We start from the raw sequence: 13,969 nt of genomic DNA, 5'->3' as shown, positions 1-13,969 counted from the left end.
CTCTTTTCATTTCTTCCTTTAATCAGCTAAATAATGGAATTTTCTTTTCTTTTTTTTTTTTATTTTTTGAATGATGAGTAACTTGTGAGTTAGCAAGTGTAAAACAGATGCACCTCTGACATAGAATAGAGAAGAGGTTTCAGGTATCTTAGTTATGTGAAGAGTTCGGCCTTGGGTCTTGGATCAGCTTACAAGCACTGCCTTCTTCCTTGGTGGGTCTCTGAGCTTGTTCCTGGTTTCCTATACCCATACATATGCTTCGAAATAGAAAACCTTTAATCCTGTATAGCCTAAGAAGAATTACATTTGTTGACACAGGAGGAACACAGATCTTTGCAGAGCTGGATGGCCAAAGTTTCACAAAACTGTCCTTTGCATCTTAGTCTTGTGGTCTTCCATTGTGATTTAATTTCAAGAAAATTATATAATTTTTTTGTTTTATTCTTCATATATTTTTTAATCTGAATCATTAGACTTCCCTTTTTCTTACATTATGCTTTTCATGTTTTTTTTTTACACAGAACAAAGGAGGAAATTCAGCCACCTGTTCATTTCTGTAGTAGTTGGACAGCAATCTCTAATGAGTAGCCCTTCAGAGGTTACAGAAACAGGTCCACACTATCACACACACTACCTCTTTTCTATAAAAATCAGTTTTTCCTGCTCTACATTGATTAGGAAAATTAACTAATGTTTCTTTCACCCTGCTCATACCCAGATATAGCCATATCTCTATACATGGTTAGGCGTTCTTCTGAGGCTAAAGTTGTCTGTAATGTTATACAGTACCTAAAGAAACAGCAGCTATAAATCTTATAGTAATATATATCAATTAAACCACAATGCATTTATGAAACTTTGTTCTGTTCTCTTATTTATTGACAGATTTTTTTAATTACAACACAATGAAACAATGGTAAGTACATAAGATGCAATAGTATAAAAAGCCATTTTAACCCTTCCCTTGGTTAAGACACTTACAGCAGACAAGAACTGCCCCACCCCAATTCCCCCCTTCTCAAATGAAAACAAAAAATAAATATAAATTAATAAATATAAACAAATCACTGCACAGCCCTTAACTCTTTGATTGCCATGGCAAGAACCATAATGATGATTCTAGCACGTGACTTTCTGTGGTTAAAGGTTGCCGCAGCAGTCAAAGGGTTATAGCATTGTAAACATAAGTACTTTGTTGAAAATGTTCAGTCATGTTAATGGTCTACAGCAATGAGATTATTATCATGACCCCTTGACCACACAACATTATAAGGAGTTAAAGAGATAATAGCTTGGTGAGCTGTTACATAGATTAATTAACCCATTTTGTTTAACAATGCACTATGAGGTCTTGGTTTACTAATAAAAGACAAATTGTGTATGACAAAACACTGTTCAATGCATTGATCAATAAAATCAATGAAAAAATCAGTCTAAGCACCACAAAATTTTGCCTGATTATATCTGACAGTCATAATACACTTTAGCACCATTTAGTCAGCCTTGCATTTGCACACAAACAAGCTTTGTGTTTGTCAGTAGAAGCTACCTGAAGGAATAACATATGTCAGTTATAAAAAGGTTACTGTATAGAATGTTGTGTGAGCCAATAAAATAAGAAATAAAGTAAAATAAAATAACAATAATAAAATGAAATTTAGGTGCAGAAAGAAAATAAATGCTCCAGTTATTCTGTTACTAACACACATCCTAATGAGCCAAACATGGGCATGAAATGCACATGGAGCTATGTAGAGAAAAGGGAATAAAAATGAGAAATTTGTGTCACAGACAAATCATCCCATCCATATTCTGACTTATTTGTCAGGCTTTGTAAATTAAATGAACCATTGTTGGGTGGTTCAAGAAGCAGTGCCTGAAAAGAGTTGATGTTTAACAATGTGTGAATTTTATGATAATGTTATGCATAAAACCACTTCCAGAGCTATCCTAACAACTGTTCCAAAATCCATGTCTCTGCATGAAAGGCTGATTTCCTCTTTCTCAGAGGTGGAGGATAAAGAAGCAAGTGTGAGAAGAGTCAGAACTGTAGTAGCTTCTAGTTAATGTATTGGAACCAGAACAATTTCTGCTGGAATTACAGGGATTGGGGGGGGGGGGGCGGGGCAGGCAGGGGGTAAGGAATGGCAACAAGATGGAAAATCTGCTGCTAAAATAACACCCAACGAGAAGAACTAAGGAAGAAAGCAGGTTCTGGTAGATACAAGAGCACTTGGTGCGAGTAAGAAAACCAAGAATGTGTGTGAAGCATGGAAAACAATGTACCCTTCTTGTACATATCCATATCAAACTTTGATTGACTACACACCGACAAAACCAGCTGTACATGCTTTAACTGCTAACAATACTAGCAACAGGACTGGCAAGGAGCAGGCATCACCTCCCTCAAAGAGCTTCTGATATAAGAACACGTATCACATACAATAAACCTACAGAAGTCAAGCACCTGCACCTTTTTCTGCAAGCTGTAACTGAACCGTGTAATCACTCCGATTCCCAGACTACAGTAGCAGATGTCAGACAGAGCTCTTCATAAATATGTTATTTATGATCCCTAAAAATTAGGCTCAATCAGAAAACAATGCATAACAGCAAAGCATTCTGCCATGCAACAGTGCTAGCATACTATGCTACAGCAGTAATGTAATGGTAGTTGATGTATATGTATGAACTGACTTGCGGTAGAGGAAGGAGTCTAGCCATATAATGTTTGTGTGAATATACATGATACATATTACAGGCATCCAAATGCAAAGGAAAAATGGAAAAAGTTAAAGATGAGAACTGGAACCACTGAAAATAATAAAACCTTTTCTGAAATGCAGCTTTCTAGACTCATCACTTCTCACAGATGGCATAAACGACACATGCAAATGGTATGCAGTGGCTGGAATGAAAAATTATAGGTCTCTTCTGCTACACCATTGTATATGTGACCAGGCAAGTAGCCCCAAGATGCAAACAAGACGTCCATGATGGTCAGTGCTGGCTGTACCATGTCTTTTTTTATAAAAGACTCAAAGATGGAAGTGTCAATGCAGAGACTTCAATAATCTGAAGTGAGTAACTTCGAGCTCGGTGCTGGGGGACTGGACAATGAACAAGACTTAGTGAAAGATCTACATCGGGGTCCTCAGATGTTCACATGAGTTTTTGAGAAGGTACTACCTCTTCACCATAGGCACAAAAAAGCTTTATTTCCTAGTGAGAGACTGTAAAAAGTTGTGTGTGATTCAATGAGACAGACAACAAAATTTTCTTGCTTTCTCTGTACTGTGAACAGATCATTTCTCACATGTGTACCAAGAGCGGATAAAATTAAAAAGTGCCTGAATTAGTCAGGAAACATGTCAGGGCACAGTGAAAGAAGGGGGCGGAGGTTTGATTTTACTTTTCAGTTTACATAAACAAATAGCAGTATGTGATCTATCTAAGGGTCATAAAAGTACTTCTGTTACATCACTTCAGGACTGAGATATGATGGAGTTCAAGATGTATGAGGTAAAGGTTTCTTTGTCCTTCAGTATTTCATCCAGTGGAGTTCTTAAAATGGTAGACAACTTTTTAAATCTAATTTCTGAAGAGAAACGTAAGAACATTTCACTGTGACAAGTTTTTGCACATAGATTCAGGCTGATGTTAGTTTGATTAAATCTCAATAGATTTTTGATTGCAGTAGATAACGTGCTCACTATATATATTTCTAGTCAGGTTTAGACTAAATATACTGAGAAGCCCTTTGACTGACTGCTCTCTGGTGGATTATGACACCAAATACAAAATTCACTGGACTTTCTACAGCCTAACAGGTATTCTTGTTGTTTGAGACCAATAATACTTTCAAAGTTGTCACTGACTTCCAGATAACATCTCCTTTGTTTTTATATTATTGTTGATTACATAGCAGATAAAGGCAATTTGTAGTGGTGTTGGTGGTCCTTGGCTCTTTCCCTTTCTGACAAACTGGTTTGGTACTTGCAATTATAAGCCAAAACAATTTTATTCCTTTTCTTATATTCTTCTTAAATTGAAAAATGGAAATGTACTTATGCTGGTTTTTCTGTGTCTGTCTGCAGTCTTTGACGAAACAAGGTAGTTTGTTTTCCTGTGGATCCTAGAAGTCGTGGAAAGAAAGTTCATGACTAATTTAAGTTTTCTCTGAGAAAAGAAAAAACAATAGGGTGTTCCTTTAAATCTGTATTCGTCATCACTGTGATCCAAAGACTACCACCTTCAAAGGAATGCATATTGATAGCAGATGATGACCTCTGTACCTTAGAAAACAAGAAGGGAGTATCACAATCCTTGACCTATACTTTAAAATGTTTTTTAGTCAGACACAGTAAGACAATACTGTGCATGGATTGACAAGAGATCGCATGGTTTTGGAAACACAGTAAAGGTGGATGTTAGACATATACTTAGTTGACAGTGTTTTACCAAATACATTACATAGAGTAAGAGCTGGGAATAGATTATTTGCATCATCACACTTTCCTTCAATTCTGGATTCCTACTCGAGATTAAATTTTCTTGAGCATAACAATCTCAGGTATTTCTGTGAGCTGTGTGAGTACTGACAACAGCTATCGTGAAAGATATTTTTAATAGTTTTCCTATACCTCGTGAGGCATGGCCAGAGTTCATAACACTTTATGAAAACACAACCATGTAAATACAAGCTTCAGCTATGCCTTGCAGGTATGAACTGGAGTTCTCATGATCATTTAAAACAGCACTGTAGGTTGCTGGTGTCTTCTGAATACATGCAATCACATGTACCATTTCCTAAGTTATATAACTCTACTTATATCCAAGCAGACAAACTGCTCGGAGCTGACTCCAACATGGTGCTCCCGTAAGACGTGAAGATAATCAGTATGTGAGCTCTGACAATTTTGTGGCAATAGCCAAGCATAGCATACACAACATGTGCATCTCTATTCAGATTCATTGTATGCCTAAATATGGGGTATGCATTTCAGCTGGAATATATCAGTTTTTCAATAGTAATGTTTGAGCTATATATAATATCAGACAATTGTGAACACTGACAAAAAATACTATAAACCATCATTTTTTGTTATGGAGACACCTACTTTCTTTTCTTTGCTCCTTTAAATGTAAAAGGGAACCAAAAGGTATTCATACCCTATAAACACATTAGCACTGGTTGCCTGCTGACCCTAAGCACTCTCACCTTCTACCGGGCAGACGATTTCATGTACAGCCACATAAGCTATGAATGTGTTTGCAGTCTGGGTGCTAAAGTATGCCAACACATCAGGACAGAAATATGGATTAGAAACATTCTTTTCTGACTTAACACACTACTCTTTGCAAGTGGTGAACCCATCTGGGCATGCACTGATTGGCAGAGTTACACTTTTCTGTTGCCAGTGGGTAAGTAATATAATACTTCACTAAAAACTCTTCAAACTCTATTGTCATATTGTTAAGGACTAACCAGGTACTTTAGGAAGTTATTTTATCCCAGCCTTCTGTTACTAATCCCACTTCCCAGAAAGCCCATTCCCAGAATAACGGATGGGCAAATGGATGATCCAGGACACATGCATGGCACAGAATGAAAATGATTATTCCATGTGTTAGTGCCAGATGGCAAGATGGAGAGAACGTTCGGCATATATTTTACTGCAACAGCGAAAAACTGTAATAGACATGAAAGGCTACAAATGCAGATATGCCAATAGCTTGCCAAGGAGATTAAAGTCATAGTTATAAAAAGGATGTGATGCAATTTCATAGGGTAGAAATTACTATTAACTAAACAGAAAGATTTGGTTTATGTAGTGGCTATTATAATTATCATCTGTGGACAACATAATTCTAAAGGAGGTGAAGAAGGGAAGCTGTGTGACTGGAAAGCTCCATGCCATCGTAAATGGCTGGTATGAGTAATGATTATTGTTTATGTAGTTTTACTGTGACAGCAAGTAGCACTACGTTGCATGCATATCCACAAGTAGAAAATTGTCTTTAGCATGCTAGTTTACATCAGCATTCCTTCATTTATGTCTCCCCTGTCTCTAAAATTTGTTTCATCTATACTGTGGGCAGACCAGAGCAGTACATAAGGCTATCTCCACAGGGCAAACATACTTTATGAACACCTCTCACAGAATGTCATATCTAAAAGGCATAATGGGCAGTTGCAACCGCAAATGTTAATAAACTGACTATATCTTGTAGATTGTATGCTAAAACTTATGTATATTGGGAAATAAGTCCTGTTTATGATGTATGTTTTTAATGCTGTCCAAGAGCTTCTTTGAAATACATTTTGATTTTAGGCACAGAAGCTTGCTGTTGTCATATACTGATGATCCTTCAGAATATGATCTCCTGATTATTACTGAGCTTTCTTAGTTACATAGATAGATCAAATAGTGCCACATCATACAGAATCTTTGCTGCTTAACATTAGGTCAAGCATCACATGGAGTCAGTCTGCAACAAGTGATGGTATGCTTTTGATGCTTACCAGAAATTTTCAGCATCGATGGCACTGATGGCAATGTCTTTATCAGCCTCTGACTTCTCAGATGGCAAGTCACAAGAATGGGTTAGACAGAGCTGATTCACACGTAACATTTGTTCGTGACACCAGTGGCAGACAATTGAGTTACATGCATAAATCAGAGCTTAATTTCATGAGTATATGGTTCATTTACACCTGATTTTGTAACTGACATATGTTTAAATGGTCTTCTGTGAACCACTCCATTTGTCTGCAGTCTCTGTGGTGTGAGCTAAGGAAGTGCATCTAACATTACAGTGCTGGTGTATCAGTCACAGCTATACCATTGTATTCAATAATGGGTTATCTGTTCCTCAGCTCCCACACAATATTATTTGACTTGTTCAGCATAGCTGAACAGCTAAGTGGCCAGTGACATTTGTTCTCTCCACTGATAATAATGATCTTCCTTATGGCTCATACGGCTGCAGTCATCTATTTACACTTCTGGAAACAGGGCTGTCCAAAGACAGTCTTAACAACAAAAGACAACAGGGAGCTATTGCTCTGCAATGGCTGCTTCACATCTCCTACTGCCACGGTGCATGGCTTCCTCCACCTCAGCAGCTGGTGACAAAAACTCAGGCCATGTTCTGAGAAGATATGGGAGCCAAGACAGAGCAAAACCCTACAGTCACATCCTTGCTCCTCAACCCAGTCATCTTATGCTATCTCAAATTTAGGCTGCTAATGGTGTGATAGCTTGCATTTCTACTTTCTTCAAAATGCAGTGCCTGGAACATTCATTGTTCAATTTGTTATGTGTATTTTTTATTTGCCCTGGCAATGATTCAGATGCAAAAAAAACCAAAACCTAGAATAGGAATGTAATGCTTCCATTGCTTATAGGCAGACCTACTTTCTATTCTACACAATTTTTTCTAACCAACAAGCTAGAATTTGATTCTATATAATTTGGTACCAAAAGCTACATTTAACTGACATTAAGATTGTGAAGTAAGAGCCCCCCCCAAAGTTGAAAATTCAAAAATTAAGCCTTACACTCTGTTCTTAACCCACAGTGCTAATGGCACAGGAGTCTCGACCAAACAGCTGGGGAGGTGAAGTACACTTCTAAGCAAAAGTGTAAGTCTGCCCCTTAGACTTGAATCTATTAGCTTCTGTTATTTTCATTCACAAAATTAGCCTAAAAACCCCCCACTTTTCCTTTAATTATCCCCTCCCTTTGCCCCACTTGGAAAGAAGAAAAAGAACAAAAGTGTATAGGAATATATAAAATATGTATTACATTTATTCAGGAGACTTGAAAGGGCTCCTTTGGAGCCATTTGAGCCTCTCCATCCCAGCCTATCCAGTAAATATACAGTTACATAGTTTTTTAAATGTATTTTTTGATAAAAATTATTTTTTGTCTACAGTCAACAACCTTTTCATAGGTTTATACATTAAAAGGCCAGAGGAAATACTGCCATCATCTGCTTTGGCCTCCTGCATCATACAGACCACAGTATTCTGAAGATACATAACCCTGTATAGTCAGCTTGATAGACTGTAACTGATTAACACAATACATATTCATTTTTGTATTGTTCTACAGTACAGATCATAACAATAGCAATATGGAAATGTTTATTAAAAACTGTATGAAAAAGAGTTACGGCACATGAGCAGGAATCAAGAGTGCAGAACTAAAAATATTTTCAATTCGTTTTTTCCTAATTCTCATAATTATAGGCCCTGGTAGAAAAACAACTGTTCAAAAAATAACATCATCTTAAAACTTTTACTCATTTGAGTTCACAACTAGATCAGGCAACATCACTAATTGACTCTGAACTTCTATAATTTGAAACTAGCCAGTATGTATTTGGGAATTACTGTGAACAAAATTGCTTCTACATCTTTTACTTAAAGCAAACCTTTATGACTGTGTTATAACCTACTGAAAAGAGGCGTATGTAATAGAAATGCTGACACAATCTTGCTCTGCATGACGTAAACATGCCAATATAATATTTTCTCTCTCTCTGTATATAACATATATGCACTTTTAAGTAAAAGAAAATAAACAATCAACTTATCGTGTATTCATGTATCTATGATGTACCATATGAGAAGCACTAGACTTATCACACTTACCTTCCTGCATAATTAAAGATAAATTCTCCAAATACAAACACTTTTGTTACCTTATCAAAGAACAACAGTCAACATGCTCAGCACTTCATTACTGTCAGGGAAACAGTTTCACAAAAGGTTAAAGCTGCCATGAAAGATATTTCAAAATTGAAGTGAGATTTTCAAGTGAATAAAAACCCCGATGAGATGCTGTTCCAACTTGAAGATAATATAAAGTAAGTTCTCCTATTGCAAAGGAAAACCAAATGCAGAATAAGTAGTGCTGTTAGTATTTTCCACCAGCTACCCAAGGGACAAAATTGGAACAGCAACATGAATAATTTTGTTCTGTCTGCAGCAGAACATAAGTTATAGCAGTTTGTTGACAATAAAAATCTCTCCATGGATTAAAATATGCACGTATGTGTATGTGTGTGTTTGTGTGCATTTATAGGTATACAAACACATACAGACTTTTTAATATATATGACAAACAGGCATAGAATTCTGAATTCACCAAATAAGCTGATGTGCATAAAATGTCCTATGTTACTTAACTGTCAATTAATCTATATTTTCAGCAACAACTGAATTGGATTTACTAAATAATGCTATGGGCTGATACTGGTGCACTTCTAACCTACAGTATGCAGTACCTCTACAAAACATCTCCAAAATGCCACCCGCATTGCATATTTGTTGTAAAACTCTATCTTTTTCTAATCTTCATTTTTGTTAGCCATACATATGTATATCTGTTTATGCCCTAAGAAACAAGTTTGCAATGCTTTATAGCATGCCACACATGAACATAAAATAAGTCCTCAAATCAATATAAAGTCATGTAATTAAAAAAAAGCCACACTATTTTTCATGCTATGCTCAATATAAATATAAATTCAAGGCAATCAAGCTATCCATTACCAAAATAATAATAACCATAATATACATGTATATATACCTACACTCTCTAAAAAGTGATCCTGTTATGTGGATTAAGAAACCAGTAAGAAATTGGTTGGATGTAGTATAAAAGTCTCATTTTATGTAAAAGCCCATACTGGCCATTTCAAGTATTTCAATACTTTCCTATAGCCTTTTTATTAATAACTAACTATTTGTAGAAATTATAGTTTTATACTGAAAATTGTATTCAATTTAAATAAAAATTAACTTCTACTGTAGTTCATTTTTAGAGTGTGCACGTATACATAGCAAAATACCCTTCTACAGATCTATCATAAATATTTTGGTTTATGTCAGTTCTTTTCTACTAAAACACATCAAACTTTTTTTTTTCCTTGAATTTTGGATAATGTATATTAGGCCTTTTAAGAAATAAAACTCATCTTAGTTCATTTGCAACACCAGATTCCCTTCAGTTTGTGCCAGTTTGCAAGTTAAAGGTCAAAGACCAAAGACATAGGACAGTACACTTTAAGGAAATTCAGACAGTGAAGCTGTTCACAGAAGACAATGTTTAACTTTGTAATGACAGTCAACAGGTCAATAATCAAGTTCAAGGCAAGCTGTTCATTGTTGCAAAAGCTACTCCCCTCAAATCCTGGCTTTCATAAAAAACCAGGTGTCTGACTTTTGGGGTGCATCATTCTGACCATCTTTAATAAGTTCACAGCCCAGTGACTGTAAAGCCTACCACTGCAAGAAGCAGCTCCTAAAATCAATAAAGAGGTCTGTCAGTTGCTGACTTTTCTCTAGGAAAAAAATATTGATACAAACCTGCTCTGCAGGTCACATGAAAATGACAATACTGCTGTTAGCAAAAATTACACTGAATGACAAGATGCTTTGGTGGTCCCTTGGCTCTGTCAGTGATACCATGTTCGGCTGAAGGCCAGAAATTTGACTAACCCTTTGAGAACTATGGTGAACATGCAAAGGGGTAACACACCAGAGGATTCTCATGCAATATCAGAGTCACCATTTTTGCTTTCCTTTGAAACTGTAGCTCTGCCTCTGCAGAGGCAAATTGAATTATCATACAACATAGTTTAAAAGAAAAATTCAAGATGCTTAAGATAAGAGGCTAAGCTATAAAACTGCTGCCAGTTCAGAAAAAATCTCGGTAAGTGGTAGGAGTTATTAAAACAGGTTTGGTTCCTTTGACCAAAAAGTAGCTGGTAACTATTTATGTTACAAATGCTTTTCTATCAATAATGCAAATAATTAAAAACACTTACTTGCAGTCACAGGAAATCTGTTTTGAAAAATTGTTTTTCTTTTAAAATCTGTATTACCCAAACACAATCCTATAATTTAATGACAACCAAGATTAACATCCACCAGACTCTGAAAACGGATGCAATAGTTCTCAAAGGGTTACACCACCGATGTAATACCAGCATCAATTTTCTCTGTAGCATGACTGTTGCTTTAGTTCATTGAAATCCACTTCAGAGACACACTGCTTTTTATCGTGCTTTGGAATGAGTGCTCCTGACAGACCTATGAAAGGCCTGGGGCAGTTGGCCTGGTACAGCTTGGGAAAGATTATGCAGGAAAACCAACCAAAAATCAAACACACCAATAAAAAGGTTTTGCTTGAATATAGTAATGAATATAAATGAGTTTAAAACATTGAGGACATAGCCCAGAGCAGCTGTAAAAAACACAAAATGAATGTATTATTAAGGCTGTTACTATATTGCAGATATTTTGGCCCCTTGTTTGTTGGAAAATGGCTGTCCGAACAGTCTGAAGTCCTGCATGTCATCTGAGTCTCCCACCTGACAAAACTGGAAGTAGGAGTATAGGACTTTATCCGTAGCAGACAGAAAGCAATCCTCTTTGGAGACAAAGCTGTTTTGGGTCTTCTCACTTTCCTGAAAGTTCCATTATGGGTTGTTGTGTTTTTCTAAAAAAATTTACTTTCACCAAAAATTTTTTCAAAGGGGAACAGGCCTTCAGTGAAAAATGTAGAAACATTGGAGATTTATTTTTTTCCTCTTCATTAGTTAATCCTGACAGTTTATAGGGCATTGAGCGTGCAGAGGAAAGGCCTAGAATCAAATGACAAAGAAAGACAAAGGACTGAAGAAACAGCAGATACTGTGTAGCATGGAAGCTTCCCAGCTGAGCGAATCGCCACTCACGTGCAGGACAGGCAACCCCCTGGGTTTTAAAGATCAGCTTTGTTTCAGACTGACAGATGCCTGCTCCTAGCTAGGAAACTGCATAACAGCTCTTGTGTTGAATCTCAAGTTACCATAAACTCCTGGGAAGGAAAGAGAAAAACCAAAACCCTACATCACACCCACTCTTGCATAGAGCGTTTGCAGTACAGTATGTGGCGGGGTGTTCCTTTCCTTTTGAACTGGAACACAGTGTAAACCAAGACAAGGAGGCACAAGGCCAGAATGCAGGGAATGACGATGGCTATAGCTTTCACAGTGCTGGCTGTGTTGTCCAGTTTGATGACAATGTCAACATCATCTTGAGGGCTGTGTCGGTCTTTATCTCGATCTGTTGGTCCATCACAACCCATAAAATCCTTCAGGATGGATCTGGGATAGCCAGGTTCCACCCTGAGCATCTGATTATTGAATTTCCAGTATTCTTTTCCTTTGTAGAAATATGTGAAGCCTGAGGAAGAAAATCGCAATTATTCATAGTCGTTTCAGATCAAAACATGTCATCAACAGACCAAAACTACTGTTAATAAGGGTTGTGGGGGGTTTTTTTTGTTATTAAAATATTAAAAAGATGTAAGAAATATACTTCCGTTATAGGTCTTTCCAATCTCCTTTACAACTTTTTTATCTTTACAGTGGGGTATTTTTTTTTAATTCAGTAAACTAGGATTCTTCCATTACTAAAAAAATAAAAATAAAGGAATTCCAGAGAATATGATCAATATGATCAGGGTCCAGATGATCTGCTCATTCACTGAAAACCCAACCAGAGTTGGAATCTTCAGGGCCAGGACTTTAAAGCATCACAACCTCGTCAAAGTGGGAAGTCTACTGAAACAAATTGCAACACTATGCTAGTCAGAAATGAGAATTTACCTTCTTTAATTCACATACCCTACTGCTGTACTTCAGAAGAAAGATACTGGATGAAATAACAGCAGCTTTGCCCAGAGAAAACAGGTGTAAACAGATTTAAGTTTTCTGCAAAAAGCTAGTATTTGATCATTGAGGTGCAATCCAATGTTATTACTAAACATGCCTAAACGGAGAAAAAAAAAATCGACTCCTTCACAAAAATCTAGAGTAAAAAATTGTTTTTTCTAATCTTTCCCAAGCCACTTACTGCAAGAATACCGAAAATTTTTGTGGACAGTAAAGGAAACTCCTTTATGATCAGACTTATTGCAGGTGTTCATTTACATGGTTTACGCAATAGAAAGACAAGGGAAAGAAAAAAGTACTCTTTAAAATGAAATGGATTCACTGGAAGATATGCTATCAAATGTTCCCTTATAAAGCTATATAGTGAAACTTCCTTATCAACTCTGCTTCTGCTCAAAGAAAGGAAAAGTTTCAGGCAAAATGTAATCAATTTGTTTCCAACTAAGCTGTGGTACTTCTTAATTGCATCTGCTTTTGTTTCTTTCTCTCTTTATACAAACAACAGTGGAGTTGTGAACTGTTTCTTAAGACATCTATTTACTTGATTTCAGGGAAAAGGTCTTAATGGTCTTCTTGGGAACTTTATGGTATCATTTTCAGTCCCTCTTTCTGCCCTGGGGCCGTTTTAGGCTTTCTGAGAAGCACAAGAATGCCTTCTTTCTCTTCTCCTCCTCACAATCTCATGTCATTTTTTACCACCGTCCTCATTCAAAGAACCAGGCAGACTACCACAGCCACTGGGGTAAAGAAGTGGCTTTGATGTAATCAAGTCTGTCCTGCCTCAGAAATGAGTCCTCTGCCTCTGCAGTACTTTCAGACCCACTGGTCTGAGTGTTACAGCAAGACAATTTTCATTTGTAATGAGACACACATGTTCCAGAGCTCAGTACAGAAAACTTATTATGAGGAATGCAATCCCCCTGCAATCAAGGTAAGCAAAAACCCCATACATACATATATACATACATATATGTGTCTGTCTGTGTATTACATTCCTTTTGGATGTAAGTCTTTAAAAATATGCCTTAAAAGTAATGGAGGGAAGAAAGCAGAGATTATACCCATTATGTTTTTCAGTGCATGCATAATGCTTGCACCCATTTCCACATATATGTGTATTTACAGTTAGTTACTGAATGTGATGTAGGCAGAATATCATCTTGACTGACCTACTTTCCAGTTAAAACCAAAACAAAACAAATAAAAGAAAGCACAAAAAAACATCCAGGCCAAA

General features: G+C 36.6%; 1 protein-coding gene across 1 annotated transcript in view; it reads right to left on the bottom strand.

Annotated features, from left to right (window-relative positions):
- Window positions 1–847: 847 nt before the first annotated feature.
- The window catches only part of MMP16 (matrix metallopeptidase 16), a 194,180-nt gene continuing 181,058 nt past the window's right edge, over window positions 848–13,969 (bottom strand). The window contains exon 10 of the mRNA XM_037379400.1: window positions 848–12,244. Coding sequence (XP_037235297.1) covers window positions 11,910–12,244 — 335 coding nt within the window. The 3' untranslated portion in view covers window positions 848–11,909. The remainder of the gene's footprint in view (window positions 12,245–13,969) is intronic.

This window comes from Falco rusticolus, chromosome 3 (genome assembly GCF_015220075.1).
Source record: "Falco rusticolus isolate bFalRus1 chromosome 3, bFalRus1.pri, whole genome shotgun sequence".
In the NCBI taxonomy this organism is placed as follows: Eukaryota; Metazoa; Chordata; class Aves; order Falconiformes; family Falconidae; genus Falco; species Falco rusticolus.
Note: the sequence above shows the minus strand (reverse complement) of the source record. Positions and strands in the feature narration are given on the sequence as shown.